Consider the following 17309-nt stretch of genomic DNA (forward strand, 5'->3'; position numbering starts at 1 on the left):
TAATGATTCTATGATTCAGTGCACAGCCACTTCTTTTTTTCTCCTATCTCTGTCATCTGTAGAGACTTTGGGAAGTGTGGAAGGTGAGGGCAGAGAACCTGCAGAAAGGCCTGTGTGAAAGTGCCCATTAGAATAATCTGACAGCTGTGCTGGAAGTCCACTAGGGCCAAAGAAGACCACCTACTGCACCCCTGATTTTTCTTTTTTTTTTCAGAAACTGGATCTTTTACTTGCAAAAGGTTGCAAGCACATCGAGTGGGGTGGCTTTGCCCAGCAGCTCAGGCTAATCCAGCTTGACAAGGGCAATGGAAATCTGATTTGGTTTTGAGCCTGGTTTTGATTTGGGGTACTGGAAACCATGAGAGTGCCAAGAAAACGTTGATGTTGCTGACTGCCTCGGATGACAGCAAATCTCATACATCCTGACCAGGGAAGTGCCTCCCTTCCAGCAGCTGCAGGTACTGACTGTTCCCATGTGTTGGTCTCATTTGGCTGAAGTCCTCTGTGCAGCAGCTCTTGCTGCTTTTATAAAGGCTAAGGTGTTTCCCTGCTCCCATAAACCGAGATCAGTGTCTCAGGAGGACAGGAATGGGATGTGGAACCTTCCCATCTGAAATCACAAATTCTAGTCTGGGCCTAGGTCATCTGAAAGTTGTCATCACTTAGAATTTCAGTCTACTTGTATTTGCCCTGCATGATTAAATATTCATGCTGGAATATTGTGCCATGCACGATGAGAATATTGAATGTAACCCCCCTGGAAAAACTATTCTGCAGATGTAGTCAATGTCCTGCTGCTTTCTGAAATGAATTCTACATTTGTCCATTCTCCAGCTTCTCTCTGATGAATGTCAGGCTAGTCCCAAATGTCCACATGATCATCCCATTCCGAGAGACTGATTTTTTTACACACAAACACAAACACTCTCCTTTTCTTGCCTGATAAGGCAAAGGGGGTAACATGCTAAATATCCTTCTCATTCCCAGAGGTGGGTGATCCATCTGAGAATGAAGAGACTGCTGGGAAGCAAACCCTTTGCTCAGGATCACAGCAGAACAGCTTCTAGTGCGACTAGCTGATGGCTAATTTGCTTGGGGCTGGCAGCCTGGTGCTTTCAACAGCCTGAACTTCACTTAAAAAAATTATAGTGATTAAGTAAACACAGCTATAATGGAAATCTTTACTCTGCATATTACAAACCAAAATGGCCATGAAGGGAGCAATTATGAAATCTCAGGACTGTGGTGAGGGGAGGAATCGTTTGAGCTGTGCTGTTGTTTGTTTTTGTTCATCATTTATTTCCCCTGGGAAACCTGGCTCTGAAGCAGTCTCTGCTGCATTGAGAGATTCCTTACATTTTTGTTAACCCAATTTCCCATCCAGTCTTAAGCAAGATGGGAGGAAATATAAGGGATTTGCATGAAATCACAAGACATGATGAACTACCTCGGGAAAGGATTCCTAGATCCACCTTCCAATTCCCGTCATAAGCCCCCCAGCATAAGTTGCACACCAACTGCCCTCTCTCTTTTTCTGTTAGTCATCAGTGACATGGCTGATTTTACAAAGACTTAAGGGAGTGGTGAAGATAATGCAGGAGTGGCAGTGTTAAAGCTGTACTAGTGGGAATTGCAGTGGTGATTCAGATGTGGTGATCTTCTACCCTTTCTGGAGATCTATGATTGGTCCTACTTGCCTGATTCAGGAAAATTATAGTGTAAAGTTGCACTAGGCTTTCAGCTTCAGCTGATTTTTGCTGATGTTTTTTCAAGACCAGAGGGAGATTAACTGGTGGACTAGTCAGCTGTTAGCAGAAAATTGACTGAGAAATAGAGAACACAACAGAGAAATAGTTGGCAAATGATGGGATGAGTGGTAATTCCTAGGTAGCAAAATGATTGATGCAATCCAAAAAGCCCAACTTACTTCCCAAATGTATATAATAATGGAAGTTCAAGAGCTGCTTCAAGGGCAGAAACCAACTTGGAGACCTCTTCCTTGACTCAACAGGCTTACACAAAGGAAGAGAGTCCAGCATTTCCATTTGAGTCCCACTTAAAGCTGCAGATCTATCAGCACAGGCGCCCAGTGTGGTGTACAAATATGACAGCTAAGCAAAGCTGCAGGCTACCAGTTGCTAATTGTCCAAGATCTCCCTCTGAGGGCAAACATTCCCAGGTAAGGACTGAGTGTGCTTCAGGAATGGAGAGCAACCCACCTAGGCTCGAAAGAAGAGACCAGAAATGTCTGGCAGTTCCCATCACATGGCTGTGTGTCAGCAAAGGAAGAAAACTGCCCAGGTAACCATCCAGACTTTCCCCTGGCATCACGGTGAGCACATCCCAGAGAGGTGGTGTGTGAAATAAGAGAACAAATTTTCTCCTTCCCAGGCAAAAGACACTCACTTCAGGTACCAGGCTTCAGAGCTCAGCTAGCTGGTTGCCAAGGCATGCTGGAACAGCAGCAAAGTGGGTGGTGTCTAGGGAATAAGGGACTGAGTTTGGTGGGAGAGGGACTCAGGGATAAAAGAAAGGACTTAATTTTTAGGGTTGGGAGTAAATACGGCAGGATTTTGAAAGCAGGCTACAACTCTTGCCTCAGCAAACCAAGCAAAGAAAGGGAACCACAGCACACACACACACTAAAGGAATTGTTACTATTACTCCTATTCCAGGGCAGTAATAAAACACATACCTGCAGGTTGGTCTGAAACCACCTTCCCTGCTCACCCTGACTTCTTCTGGAAACCAATTAAGTCCTTCCCGAAGAGATGCTACATGAAAAAGAGGCTTCTCTGAGATTGGTAATGGCTGTCACCCCAGCAATAATCATAATGAATCACACTTGGGCTCCTGTTGAGCTCATATTTTCAAAGAGATGTTGGTTCTCGATCCATTCATTAATATTAATTAGCATGAAGTCACGTTTCATTTCCCACTTATGTGCCCAACCTGCAGCATCCTTGTGTGTCCTGTGCTAACGAACCAGATGCCATTTACGGCTGGCACAAAATAATTAGCTAATAGTTGAAGAATACATATCTCAAGTTACTTAAATATTTATGCCAGACTTTTTATATTTTGGCTCCCAGCCCTCATCTGGGGGTTGCAATGCAATTTAGGGAGAATATGAGAAAGTTTTCACAGTTGTCTGCAGAAAGCTTTAATTATACATTCTCCATATGGATGCAAATGTTTGATGTTATACAGATGTTGGCACCAAGCTGACCACCAGGTACCAGAGTAGAAAGAGCAAACTTCTGCAAGCAGATCAAAATCTAGCTCCCTTGTGACTGGATACTGCATAATGCAACAGTCACTCTTTCACCTTCTGATCCACCCTCTTGCTCACAGACCTCTTCTGCCAAATACTTCCAGCCAAACCCTGCTCCTGGGGGCCTCTGGAGGAGGCTGGAACACCACAGTGATGTTATCAGCAAGAGCAAGGACACCCAGAACTCACAGGAGCTGGGATTCCTGGTGTTTTGAGAAATTGAGGAGCATATCCCTCCTTCTGACTCACAGTGTCATGTAGGGATGTTTGTGTGTGTAATTCCTGGTGTGCCTCCCACTGAAGAAACAGAGAAAGAGCCTGGCAGACAGGGATGACACAGGGCTGTTAGCTGGATTTCTCCTTGAGGATATGCATAGAACATCTACTCTGTTTACTACTTTATATGTGAATGACATTGATATATGAGGTCCCACTGAAGGCAGATTCATGCTTAACTCACCTACCTCTCCTGTGTTCTGACCTTCCCCTCTTAACAGTGTAGAGACGATTTGCTTTTGCATAGTCAGAAGCTCAGAAACCCCAAATTATCTGTAATGTCTTGAGCGCATAATTATATCGAGCTTATCGCTGTGATTCCTTGGCACTTTCACCTTCCTGTGCCCTCAGTGAGGCAGCCCCTGAACCAGCTCTGGTGGAGATCCAGTTCTGCTGAAGCTTTCATTTCTTGGAGCAGGTTTGGGCAGGGGAATGGTGGGAGGTGGGAAAGGGAAATGTTGGTTAATGCATATGTTAGAGACGATACCAAGGGAAAAAGCCCTTGTGATCAGTTCTCACATGAGGATCACGCCCTCCTAATCAGGTAAGACGAGATGGCTGCTGTGTGAGGTGCATCTGGCTCCTGTGAAGGAGCAGTGACCCACACCTTCCCTATTTCACCTGCAGCCCTGGTGCTCCTGCCTCTGAGACTGCCCATTTTCACAAGTAAGCAGAAATGGGCTTAATCACTACACAGATGAAAGGACTTCCAAGGAATATGTGGGTGCTCTGGGCAGGTAGTGTTGCACTTCACTGAACTGAGCCCTTCCCTTTGAATCAGTCTCTGCTTTGGCAATTCAGCCTTTACAGGCAGCTCTTTTTTTTTTTTTTTTTTTTTTTTTTTTTTTTGGGGCCAAGTTATGAAAACCGTGAAGGATTTCTCAAGGTTCCAGCTAAATTGCAGTTTTTGCCATTCCAATCCGCTGTTCCATCTCTGCAGGCAAAAAACAACTGCATTTTCCCTGCCACTCCTTCTGCGCTGTGAAATAGCTGTCAAGCCCTACCCCAGAGTTAGCTGCATTGTTGCGGGGGAAGGAATGGTTTTTTTTCTGTCCATGCACGAAAGTGAATAGATAAATCTCTTTAGATGAAGAGGCAGTTATTTTGTCTTAAGGAGTGGGAAGTGAATGGAGGAAACAGTGAGAAGACTACAGTGAGCTACAGCTCAAGAATCAGTTTGAGATATTTATTCCTTGCAGAGGCAAAGGAGAGCAGTCCCACAATTTTTCTTCTCCTGGGTCAGGAACACAGGAGTGACACCACAGTAACTCACTTCTTCCCTCTTGAGGGATGGCTGTTAAGGCAGTGGTTTTAACTTATTGTATTTAATAAGGAGCTGAGAGACAATAAAGCTGCAAAATGAAACTTCTGGCGACCACGTAGCAAGAAGGGGAAAGAGGTTAGACAAAAGTCCAAATGCCAAGTCTGAAAAGTGGAAAGCAGGGGTGTACTGGTTACAAATCACTTGCTCCACAGAGCCAGCCCTGAACACGATGGATGCACTCTCTTTTTGGTCGCCTACAGCTAACATCACTCCTACCAACATTTTCTGCCATGGCAGAAGAGCTGTGCTCTTTGCATTGCAATGCAGAACTGCAGGCACTAGGAAGAAAGAAACCAAAGTAGTCTTGGCTGAGGGGTGAGAGAGCCCTGCAGGGTTTAGCTCTTAAGGACTGGTTTGTGTACTTTAATATGCCCATCACTAATTTGTAACGCCTTGCTCGAAAGGATGCTTGTGCTGCAGCACTCACCAGGGCACCAAAGCAATGCACAGGAGAGGCTCCTCAGGCCTTTAGAGCTATTCTCTGGATAAGGAGGTAGTCAGAGACACCTGGGAATGCTGATAAGGCAGCTGCTTCTTTCTTCATTGCTCTATCAACTTCTGTAAAGGTGCAATATAGGTATTAGCCGCACTGCCCAAGGCATGAGAGGCCAGGTTCTCATTTGCAGAGAGGCTGACTGGAGGCCTGTGGATGTTTCTGCTATCCATGATCTGCACTTGAGGGCAGACTAGCTGATCTGCACCCCCAAGATGCTAAGGAAGAGCTGGGAGGAGGATTTCAGTTGGGTATGTGCTTTCCCTCCTCTTCTGGAGAGTGCCTCCTCCTTTCCTTGTTGAGATGGAATGAAGAAAGCATGGAGGGCCAAAAAAAGGCAGTTGACCGAGCAGTTCTGTAGGAGAAGTTCCTAAGTAAAGGAAAAATCCTCTCTGTCTGGTGAGAATAACACACGGTGCTCTAGTTACTGGGGGCACGGGTGAAGGGAGCTAGTGAGGATGCCAGAAAAAGAGTGCAGCAGGCGTCATTGCATGGTGGTGATCTACTTTTAAGTGATACCAGAAAAACCTATTAAATATATAACCTCAGCGCCCAGAAAAATGTGTTAAGAGGTTTATTCGTGTAGGAAAAGCTTCATCTTATAAATATAGATAAGGGCTTCTCTTTTTTTACTTCTTTTTCTTCTTTTGGATTTCCTATACAGAAAACGTATTTGGACTGTAATTTCCCTTCTGGGAAGCTCTACCTAGTTATGCTGCTTTCTGTCTGGCAAGACTGAGAGGTCCATGCTGCAAATGGGAGAGGAGCTCAGTGTGATGAGTTCTTCCTAACATGTATCCCACTACATCCCATTCCAAGCCCTATCCTACAGAGCTGTATGCATGTGCTGCCCTGCAAGAGGGCTGGTAGTTTCACCAAGTAGATGTAGGACTGCTGTGTGCTAAGGGTGATGGCTAGCTGCTGTTCTTTTCAGGCTGTATCTGCTGCAGAGCTGCTCCTGACTCCCCTGAAAGAGAGGGAAAGATCCATAAAATAGGAAGCCACAGATCCCACTCTTAGTTTCTACTTCTCTCTCTCAGCATAGACCTTGCAGAGCACATCAGGTGGAAATACTGTTGTGAAGATCAAGTAAACCTGCTATCCTTCAGGTTGCCACCTTCCTTCCTCAACAGCTCTCCTTCCTCTTTGAGAGGGTAGAACAGGACCTGTCTGAGGTGCCCAGCCTCATCTACCAACAAAAGTCCAACCACTATCTTTAGCTGAACACAAATCAACCTCACCTTTAAATCCATGTTCTCCAGTCCAAATTAAAATTTAATTCTGTGTTGTTTCTTTATGGAGGGCTCCCAAAAGGTGAAACTCAGCAGTGCTAATGTTCTTGTCCACAGTCCCCACTGCTTGTGGGGGATTGTGGTCTCCCCCCATGGCCTGCACTCAGGGCTACCAGGCAACTGGTCCTTCCACCCTGGTTACCTTGCTGTCTTTCCCATCCCCAAAACTTTGTCCTGTCTTGCTGATGTGCAGTTTTCTCTCATCCAGACACCTGGCATCAAATAATGGGCTGTGCCCTTTCCTCTATCCTTCACAGGAAAGTTTTGAAGAAACTCCTCAAAATTTTCTGGACTGAGTCATCCTCCTCATGGTTGGTTTTTTGGCTTCCTCTCATTTGTCTTGACTTCCCACCCCTTCACAGCTCTTCAGCTGTTCCTGGGTGTCCCTGTTCCAATGGCCTGGGAGGCAGGGAGGCCTGTGCCAGCTTTCCCTTTGCAGTAGCTCAGACAAGCATTGTTGGGCTGTACCGGTGTGAGCGTTCTTGCCAGGGAGGAGCCTGCTGAGGACAGCCACAATCATCTGCTGCCATCCCTTTTCACATCTCCTCTAAGTTCCTGTCATGTGTGCCTACAAACAAGTAAACTAAATAACTGCCAGTGTAGACACTCTTGGGGCTTAATCACGATGACTAACATTGCCTCATGGCTTCTTTATGCTCTTCTATCCACAACCATCTGCTGTTGCTTTGCCTACCAATCGATAACTGTGAATCAGGGCATTTCCTCTTCCCTTCTCCACCCCACCCCAATCTCTGCCTCTTTCTCCTAGGGGCTATGACAGCTTCCAAAATCACCCCATTATCATAGGCAGGGCAACTCACGTCCTGTTGTACAAGGAAACTTCCTTTTATGAATGTTAAGGACCATCCCTCCGTGTGAGTTGTGAAACAACAAGATGACACCATGCTTGCATTATAACACCATTGTATTTGGCATTATACTGGCTGAGGTGAAAGTGGAACTAGCTTATAACCAGGTTGCAAAACTCTTGCCTTGCTCCTTCTCAGGCACTGCCAGTGGCCTGTGACACACTTCCAAAAATCCCATTTCTGGTAGAGTGCTTTGGGTGCTTTTTCTGGTTAGTTTTTGAGGGGAGGTTGAGGGGGTTTTGTGTGGTTTATTTTGTTTTGTTTTGTTTTGTTTTGTTGTTTTGTTTTGTTTTTTTTAATTTTTGTCTTGGGAGTATGAAGATATCAAATCTGTTCTTTCATGGGTTTGTCCAGACCTCTGAGGTGAGGCCTGTCTCTGCATCCATGCATCCCGGATTAAATGCTAGTATAGGTGCTGGCAGCTCTTCCCCTTCTGGCAGGGGTGCTTGCCAGAAAATTCGTGAGACACTGCAGAGAGCGTTACTTTTCCCTAGTGGAGTGGAGAAACCAAGGCAAAGAGGGGTGCGGTATCCAGCTGATTATCCTAAAGCAAGCCAGGAGGAAAGGTAAGGTTAGAGTACAGGGCTTGGGCTGACCTCTTCCCACATGCTGGGGCTGACTGCTGCCATTTCTGCTGTCCCCCCTGGGATGTGGGCTGGTGCTGGCAGCAGATGACCCTCTTTCCTCATCTCCAAGTGCCCATTGTAGCATTAGCTCTGCCTGACGTGTGTCTGCAGAGGAATTCAAACAGAACTCGAAAGAAAACAAAGCAGAGCAAACGGCTCTTCTTGAAAAGCAGCTGGTGAACTCCACTGGCTGGAGCCAGAAGCCCTTTTAGGGCAAGTGACGGCTCCCCATCTCCCTCAGGGAAGAAGGATCTGCTACAAAAGCGGCTCCTCTGTAATGGGAGGTTAGCAAAGGAATCTGAGTACGTTTTACTGGAGTAACGACTCAGATTTTCAGTTTGCAGCCCTGCTGTAAATCACATTTCCACGTGGGTGCGATGACCCGAACAGCTCCAGCACTGCAGAAGGAAACCTGTCCGTGCTGGCTGGCCAGGGGAATTTGGTTGATAGCAAGTCAAAGTCGGCATCCCTTGGGTGTTTATGAGGGGGCCGTGACTGGGCCCTGCCTCAGGGGAACCCATAACCTCAGTTCTCTCCTCCTGTGTCCCCTGATCTGTCTTTTCCATCAAGGTAAAGTGGGAGTAAGATAATATCCCTAGGATTTGGTAACCATCTGTGTCACGGCCAGCTTTAGTCACAGCAGTTGCTTTCAGGCAGGAAATTGCTGAGGGCAGCAAATCATCCTGACAATAACCATCCTGCAAACTTGTTGCCTCTTCCCCCAGCTTTGCCCTGTGCCTGCTTCATCTCCGTCTGTGCAGCTGCTGCTGGTGCAGGAGGCAGAGTGTGGAGAGGGCAGCAGCAGAGGGCTTCCCTGGACTCCCTCCTCCCCCACCAGGGCCTCTGTGAAAAAGTGACAGGGTGCAGAGAGGGGGATCACACCAAAGAAGCTTCCAGACTCAGAAAGTTATTTTTTCCTCGTTCTCGAGAAGCAAATATCACATGACCTGTGTGATGGAAAAGCTCTTCTCAGCACGTGTCAAACAGCACTGAGAAGTGAAGAGTCGGCACAAAAGCGTGTTGGCAGTTGACATTTCATGAGCACACTGCCATCAGGCTCAGCTGAGAGAGAGCTGAGGAAACCCCGGACTGGGATGGCCCCTTTGCCTCCCCCGGCATGGTGCCTCTGGGGGTGCAAGGTGTTGTTGTGTGGGCAAGACAGAAAGCTGTGAACCGAGGTCACCCCTGCTCCATGCTGAAACTGGTGCCTTGTCCCCAACATGGTTTCTTGTTTGCACAGAATTTAAGGAGGTGACACTGAAGTGTAGGGCGGTAAAAGGCATTCCCGATCCTCTGCAGAAGATTTTTGACTACATTTTGTTGTGGAAATGGAAGCGTACTTTTCCATCCACAGCCTGCCCTGCTCTGACTTTGTAAGGCTGACACAGGGATGTCTGGCCAGACTCCTACCATAGCTCACGGCAAGGAGAAGGGGCAGTGCTCACCCTGCCAGTGCACTAATTTAAATTACCTGGCTGCAGCACTAATGCACAAAACCTGTTGCCTCCTTTGGGAGACTCTGGGAGCTGAGAAGTTGGAGGCAATGAGTCATTTGCAGTGTAGTAGAGAAGCCATTCATTTGCCTGCCTGCATTGCAAGACATCTGGCTGCCTGTGCCGTGTGCTTTCAGTTCAGGTTGGAAGGGAGAAAGCAAAATCCTCCTGTGTTTTGGAATGGCAACCTCTTGGAGTGGGAGATGCAATGCAAAGGGAGAAAAAGAAAGAGGTGGTGCGGGGATAAACAGGGGACCAAGTCTCGTAATGTAACATTCAGGAACTTCAGTAGAAAGTGAGACTCCTGGGCTTTCATTCCTGATGTCATGAATATTTCAAGGTTTCTATAATGATTCTTGAACGTGAAATGCAAAACAGTCGTGGGAGTAAGGGCATGGTGTCCTGGACTTCTCCCTCTTAGATGAATCCCAGACCATTTCTTTATTACATAAAGGTGACCAACACCCACAGCAAAATGCAAGCAGAATTTATATCTTCCAGTATCAGCTGCTACCTTGCTGTCAGGCCAATAGTGAGGGAGGTATGAATTGGCTGCAGTCACAGAAATGAAGGTGTGGACTCTGAAACCTAATGATAACATATTTCTTCCAGAGTAACAATGAAAGTGCTTATCATAGCTAACTGGATGAAAGAAATGTTTTAAGATAAATGACAGCAGCTGAGAGACTGGTTTTTTTCTTTTTTTCCTTTTTTTTTTTTTTTTTTTGTATAGTTGCCCAGAACTGTTTAGAAATAATCCAGACACACCCAAAGAGTCTCACATTGTTAGGTTGGACCAAGAAATAGATTTTCTTTCCTAAAAACGATTCTGTGGAAAAATGGGAAGTGCAACCAGGAGCTGAAAATCTTGTGAGACGAGAGGCTGAAAGTGTACTTGGCAAAGGTGATTTCTTCTTTCGCTTTTTGCTGCTGAAACACCCATTGGTGTTTTTTTCTGGTTGCCAGTGAAGAAATTAATAATGGAAATGTCCATTTGCCCCTTTTTCTATGTCATTTTTCTTCTCAGGGTGGAAAGAAAACAAGATAAAACCCTGCTCCATCAGTGATCGTGAGGTTTGGAGCCAACCTTTTACTCACGTGCCTTATTCTGGCACTCACTCTAAGCGTGGGGAGGTCTGAATTAACTGGCAAAACAGCAGAGAACTGGGACCTGAGCCTGATTCTGGTAGGTAGGATTAGAGAGCAGAAAAGCAGTGTGCTCATTCCTGCGTGAACTCCAGGCAGAGCCTACAGAAGCATGCAAGGTCCCAGCAGCAGCTGCAGGTCTGGCTGGCCATGGAGCAGAGCTTATACAGCAGCTTGCCAGGGAGTACCTGGGGCCTTGCCTCTGTCATCTGTGCCTAATGAGCCTGGTCTTCTTGGCCCTGAAGGGCTCTGCCCCTGTAATTTGTGTGTGCCCATGTCAGGACCAAGACATTTTAGCACTGCAGCACAGAAGAAGAGCCTTGTGGGCTGCTTTCTGCCTGTCCTTACAGATGGAGGATGCAACAGCTGAGCTCCACAGAACACAGCATCCGAGAGTTAAATCAGGAACAAGCAAAGCTTTGCCTTATTGTGGCTCTTTGCTCTCGCAGAGCGCTCACCAAGCTGCACTAATGCTCCAGCTGTGTCTGAAGGGGACATGTGGGAGGACTCCTGCAGCTCTCCAGCAGGGGGTTGAAACCAGAGCTGACCATCAGCCCAGCTGGGCAGCACCAGCCCTCTCCCCTGCACTGGCCTGGCTCAGCCTGGGAGGGATCCAGCAGCCAGCAGGGGTGTGGAGAACTGCAGGTATGTAGTCAGGTAGTCACCTGGCCTCTGGCCTTCTTCATTTTCAGGAAACATCTTTCACTCTGCACATACTCCAAAGCTTGAAGCTGCTGTGTGTTTCTGGGAGAGATGTTTCCCTAATGTTATTTCCCAAGGTGGTAGTATAATGTTTTTCCTTGCAGATAGATCATAACCTCAGGCTGAGTGCAACATCAGACGTGGGTACATTTATGAAAAAAATTGGCATACTCTTCTGTCAAGCAACAGTTAAAAGAAAATCTGCAAAGGGATTAGCTGCCATACACTCTGGGGCTTGCTGACAGATGTCCTGAAAATCTGGAAATGTGTCGATCTATCTTTACACAGGGTTTTTGGTTTTTTTTCTCATTCCCTCTCCTTCTCCCTCTCCTCATCCATCTTCCCAGGGCACACAAATGGGAATTCCTTCAAATCTACAGGGCTTCCTGGGAACTGCCTTGATTCCATCCATGGATTGGCATATGGGTCCTAGGGTGCAATCTGGGCTGAGTTAAACCCAAAACCTCAGTCTCGTTAGATGCCAGCTTCCCTGCAATGGCAGCAGTGCTGCTTTGTGCCAGGGCAGTTAGGGTTTTCTTTCTGTTCCAACTGCAACCTCTCAGCTCGTTTTAAAGGAGCTTAAATGTTGGCCATTAAATATAAATATCTTCTTTTTCCTCTGGGTGAAACTGATGTTCAAAACTTCACAGTGTAAATAAGGTCTGGAGAAAATGTTTTAGGCAATGATTCTGTCAAAATAAATGGCTCTGGCCATTCCTCCCCATTTCAGACCAGTGCTCTAGGTGTACCTCTTCTCCCTTTCACAATGTGGCAGAGGAGCTTTGACCCGATTGTGATGTTCCCCCAAGCAACATCTTCAGGCTTAAGATCCTGTGTTCTGTGGATTGTGTTGAGTGGTCATGGGCAAATAACACAGGATGATTTTTTGTAAGTGCTTTCTCTTTCTGGATGGTTTGACTCTGATTGCTCAATCTGAAATGCTCAGGTGGCCTCTGAGAGGTCTTTTCCATTCTCCAGCTCTGGCCCAAGTCACTGTCCTCAGGGAGACAGTCACTCCTGCAACTGCAGTTAAATCTCCTCCTCCTCTTCTCCCCCCATGATCTCTTTCCCTCTCCTACAGGCAGAAAATAATTTCTCCTTATTTATGGACGAGTCAGGAGTCTCCTGCCTTGCTCTGTTGAGTCCAGTCTCTCTTTTTGCTATAGTTTGTTACCATTACCACCCAGGTTACTGCCTGCTCTAAAATCTCAGGATTGCAAATCTGTTTGTGTGCCTTGTTCCCTCTCCTACCTGCTAATCAGAGGAGTGGGGTAAGTCCCCACTGGGTCCAAACTTGAGGGTGTGCAGTGTTTTGTCCTGAAAAAGGACCAGCATTCTTATTTCATGACGTACACAATTTGCATTTCTGCCAAACCTCTTTTCTCTGAGGGCCAGACCATAGTTTAACTTCAGTGTTCATCTGTGGGCCATGGGAAGCCTGTGTACATCGGGTGAGCAGCATGTTCAGAGTCTGGATGTTGATGTCACTCTGCTTCCCTCAGGCGAAGGACGCAGCTCTCAGTCACAGCTGTTGTATTACAGCAGCCTCTGGCTATCCAGAGGTTTGGGATGCATCTACCCCGATGGCCCTCGGCCACACAGCAGCCACCCAGTCTCACCTCTCACTCAGGCACCCTTTGGTTGTGCTTCTGCTAGAAAAGGCAGGGGCATGGGCAGTGCCTGTGCCTTGGTACGAGCACTGAGCAACCCAGAAAATGGCACCACGTGGGATCGTTCCCCCTTCTCCTGCTGCCCAGTCTCAAGCCCTGCCTGCCAAGGCGAGCCGTGGGGAAGCAAGTCCCAGCACAATGCTGGCAGTGATGGAGCACCAAGGAAGTGTGGGTTGTGACCTAATGAGTGTATCATCAGCATGGCTTGAGTCACGCCTGTCTGCCTCCAACTCTTACAGCTGCCCCACTGCCAAAGAGCAGCCGCGTGGCCCCACCAAAACGATCCGGCTGCTGCTGAGGACGGCGCTCCTGAATGACTCAGTTGTGCTGGGAGAACAAGGCAGCCCAGATCTGTCTTCCTGGAAAGCTGCTTCACGGTAACCTTGTGCTTGAAAGGGTTTTGTCTTAGAGGTGACTGTGGTGCTCATTTCCATTCAGCCGCGTGAGTAAACCACACAGACAGACAGACGTCCGCAGGGAGTCAGGGCCCCATCACGTGAGCCTGAAACGCCAGAGCCAAGCCCCCGGGAGGGCTGCCTGCCCGAGCCTCAGTTTCTCCACTGATGCAGAAGTGAGGCCAATGTTTTCCCCAAAAGACCAGGAGGTGTTTGTGAAGTCCTCTGAGGAAAGGCGCTCTCGTGAACACCAAGCTATTTTTATTATTGGGGTCAGGGAGGAGAACACGCGTAAAGGTGATGGAGCTCTTGAAACATAGGTTCCCATTAATAGTCTTCAGCACACACAGTTCTTATTATAATCTAATTTGACTGAAATTGGATTAATCTTATAATGCTATAATGTCATTTCCATGGTCTTTTTATATTTTTATTGTTACTATGCATTAATGCAATACTGTGCAAGAGCTCTGAGAAGAGGATGTGAGTTTAGTGAATCTCTGATAACATTTTTGCAGGGCATTTTTATGCCCCTGTTAGGCTTGTATGCTATAAAGTCACGTAGTGCCTGGAAAATAGCAAGAATTCACATAAATTCATCTTGAATTATCTTCCCACAGGCTCCACTGGCAAAAGCAATGTATTCAGAGCCGAGACACCAGGCTTGTCCCTGACCTGTCCCGTGAGCTCACCTGAATCATGCCAGTGTTTTCATCTCTGTCTCTTCATCTGAAGATGGAACTAATGTGTCCACACAGGAATGTCATGAATCTGAGGTATACATCCCTTGCCATCTAGAAAAACCATCTTGTGTATCACAAAGCTTTAATATTTCCTTTTTATTGAGTTTATCCTGCCTGTGCCCCATATTTCTTAATTTGCCCTTTTTTTTTTTCCTTTTGGTATTATTTATTTCTCTAGATATACATCTTTTGAAGCAAAAGAGTAAATGATCTTTATCCTGCATGAGTAAATGATCTTTATCTTGCACCAATTTAAAGATGTTGGACGTTTACTTCAAAGTAGCTCCACGGTTCTTGCCCCGAATACTCACAGACTTGTCCATGAGGATTTATAATAGGACAAACGTGACAAATATTGGGTAAGCTGAGCAATATTACAGTGGATGACATTTCAGTCCTCAAATCACCTAAGAGAGAAGCCAAATAGACTGGTATTTTCTATGAACTCTTATCAACACCTCTGTTCCTTTTCCAAGTCTCACTTGAAGGCAGTCTTGATGCAATTAAAGCTCAAGGGCCAAAGCGTGAGCTTCATTTTCAGTGCAAGTACAACACTAACCCTTTCTCTCCCAGATCTCTGGTTATTCTGTTCTTCCGTTCCTCTGCTCAGAGAGCGTGGCAAAGCTTCAAATTAAACCTCCCACTCTGAAAACGGCACGCTTAACATTATTAGCCTGCAGAAACAGAATTTGCTGGGTCACTAGGAGCTGGCTACCAACGCATCTGCCATGACAGCCACGTTGGGAAGCAAGTCCATATGGTAATCCAGACAGCTTCTGACTTCTGCTGGGTACAGCTTCTAAGGACTTGGCATCTTTTATTAGACAGTTTGGGTTTGTGCTGTTTTCTGCCTTTCTGTGGCATTAAAGGGTTGGGTTCCTACATTTGCATCACCAACACTTCACTGGGGGACACTCCGTACGTAGGCAGAGGGGTCTCCCGTAGGGGATCCTTGCAGGATGGGAGCACTAGGAGGGTACCTCATTCTACTATTGCTGTCACTTCTGGCCTCTTATTTTCGTAAGCAAACAAGCAACTAGGAGTTTCATTTGGAAGGAAATTTGAACGTCTGCACCCTTGAGAAGGGCATTCTCATTCTCGTTTTATTTACAAACAACCTCAGCCCCAGTCCCTAGTGGTGCCATGTTTATGCATCCAGTTTCCTGGGTGTACTTTTAATGCACTTCTGCCATTGACACACTGTGGTGTTGACTGACTGGGCAGCATCCCAAGTGCAGCAGTGCCCGCACATGGGGAGGGCTCACATCTGGCAACCTGGCATTAACACCAGCCCTGGACTCGGGTCTCGGCAACAACGCATCGCAGCGGGACGGTCACGACTTGATCGAAACTTGGAAACCCCCTCTGTTATTTCTGGTTCGCATGGGAACAAAAAGGCGCATTTATACCATGTCCTAAGACGCCGGCTGGCTTTCCGAGGAGCGCCCGAGGTCTCTCTTCTTTTTTTTTTTTTTTTTTTTTTCCTTAAAACAAAGGAACCCGGTTTATCCCTGCAGCTCCTTCACGACCCCTAACCCCACGCCAGAGCCATCCCGAAGGCACGGCAGCGCCGTGCCCGCAGCGCCGCTCGGGGGCCGGGGGCAGCGGGCGGGCCGGGGCGGGCCGGGGCGGGCCGGGGGCGGGCTCTGGCGGGCGGAGGAAGCGCCGGGCACCCCGCGGTGGCGGCGGCGCTGAACGGGCGGGTTGGGCGGGCAGGTGAGGGCGGCGGGCCGGGGCAAGCCGTGGGGGCGCGGTGCCCCGCTTATTTTTGTAACTTTCCGGGGTGGGGTCTTTTTGTTGTCTCTCGTGCCCCCCCCCACCCCCCCTTCCGCTGCCTCCTCTCTTCCGCACCTTCCCGGTGCTCTTTTTTTTTTTTTTTTTTTTCTTTCTTTTTTCCGCCCCTTGGAGGAGACGATTTTTTCTGGCGCTCCTGCTGCCTCTCCCGCGGGAGCCGTCGGCGCGGAGGGGAGGCGCGGCGGCCGCCCCGCTGCGGGGGCGATGCCCCCGCCTGCCTTGGCGCCTCCCCGTGCCGGCCCCGCCGCCTTCCCTTTGTGCCGCCGGGCCCGGCGCGACGCCTGCCCCGGCAGCCGGCGGCCCGCGGCGCCCCGCGGCGGGAGGTAAGGGCGGCCGCCGCCCCGCGCCCCGGCAGCCATGCGGACCCTGCGGCCGCAGCTCGCCTCCCTGCTGCTCCTCGGTAAGTGCCCGTGGCCGGCCGGGAGGGGAGAGACGGGACGGGACGGGACGGGACACCCGGTGGGCGCAGTCCCTCGCGGGGCGTGCGGGAGGGTCGCCCCTTGTCAGTGCCAAGCGCCTGTCCCCGGGAGTTGTCACTGCCCGCGCTGCTCCTGTGGTCGGAGGGAGGAGTGGCGGAAAAAAAAAAAAACCAAACCAGACCGTAAATATGTATATGTATGTATGTATGTATGTATGTATGTATGTATGTATAAAATAAACCGGGGGTTCATCTCCAGCCGCAGTACCCCGGTGAGCATTCCTCGCCCCGGGGCGCGGCGCGGGGTCCGGCCGGGGCGTGGGAGCAGAGGGGACGGGCAGCTCCGTCTCCGGGCGGGCTCCGGCTGCGAGTTGGGAAGGCGAGCCTCGTCCAGAGGCTGATGCTGGGGTCGCGGAGTGTCTCGGAGGGGAACCGTAAGGGTAGGGACTTACACGGGTCTGTGCTGAGCTTGCACAATGAAAGCGGAGAAAATGCCTGGGGTAAGGTAGGCTGCAGAAACAAAGTGCTTTCTCTGCTTGGCTCTGGAGGAGCGCGTTGAAATGTAGAGGGAAGGCAGAGCCTGCTGCCGTGAAATGCAATTTGACTGCTTTGTGCTGCCTCTCAAAGTCCTCCCGTGGTCCCTTCTCTGCGCCGGCGGTTCGCGAACCGTTAAACGTGTGGTTTTGTCCCGTCCCACAAGTGCCTGCCCCAGGGATGACTGTACACACTTCTGTCAAGTCCTTTGGGATCCCAGCGCGCTGGGTGAGAGATGCTGTGGGAATGCTGTGGGGGAT

At 48.5% G+C, this 17309-nt stretch overlaps 1 protein-coding gene and 1 long non-coding RNA gene across 3 annotated transcripts in view; both read left to right on the top strand.

The window, feature by feature from the left end:
* The first annotated feature begins 220 nt into the window (after positions 1-220).
* Positions 221-14618, top strand: LOC136304741 (uncharacterized). Its single transcript, XR_010724781.1, has 3 exons — positions 221-458; positions 13405-13542; positions 14181-14618. It is a non-coding gene; the product is annotated as an uncharacterized lncRNA (long non-coding RNA).
* A 1736-nt stretch (positions 14619-16354) lies between these two features.
* Positions 16355-17309, top strand: part of IGSF3 (immunoglobulin superfamily member 3) — a 94251-nt gene continuing 93296 nt past the window's right edge. For both annotated transcript variants that reach the window (XM_066208174.1, XM_066208181.1), the window contains exon 1: positions 16355-16497. In XM_066208174.1, coding sequence (XP_066064271.1) covers positions 16455-16497 — 43 coding nt within the window. In that variant the 5' untranslated portion in view covers positions 16355-16454. The remainder of the gene's footprint in view (positions 16498-17309) is intronic.

Source organism: Chamaea fasciata, unplaced genomic scaffold (assembly GCF_029207755.1).
Source record: "Chamaea fasciata isolate MVZ Bird 193981 ecotype frontalis unplaced genomic scaffold, bChaFas1.0.hap1 SCAF_2, whole genome shotgun sequence".
In the NCBI taxonomy this organism is placed as follows: Eukaryota; Metazoa; Chordata; class Aves; order Passeriformes; family Sylviidae; genus Chamaea; species Chamaea fasciata.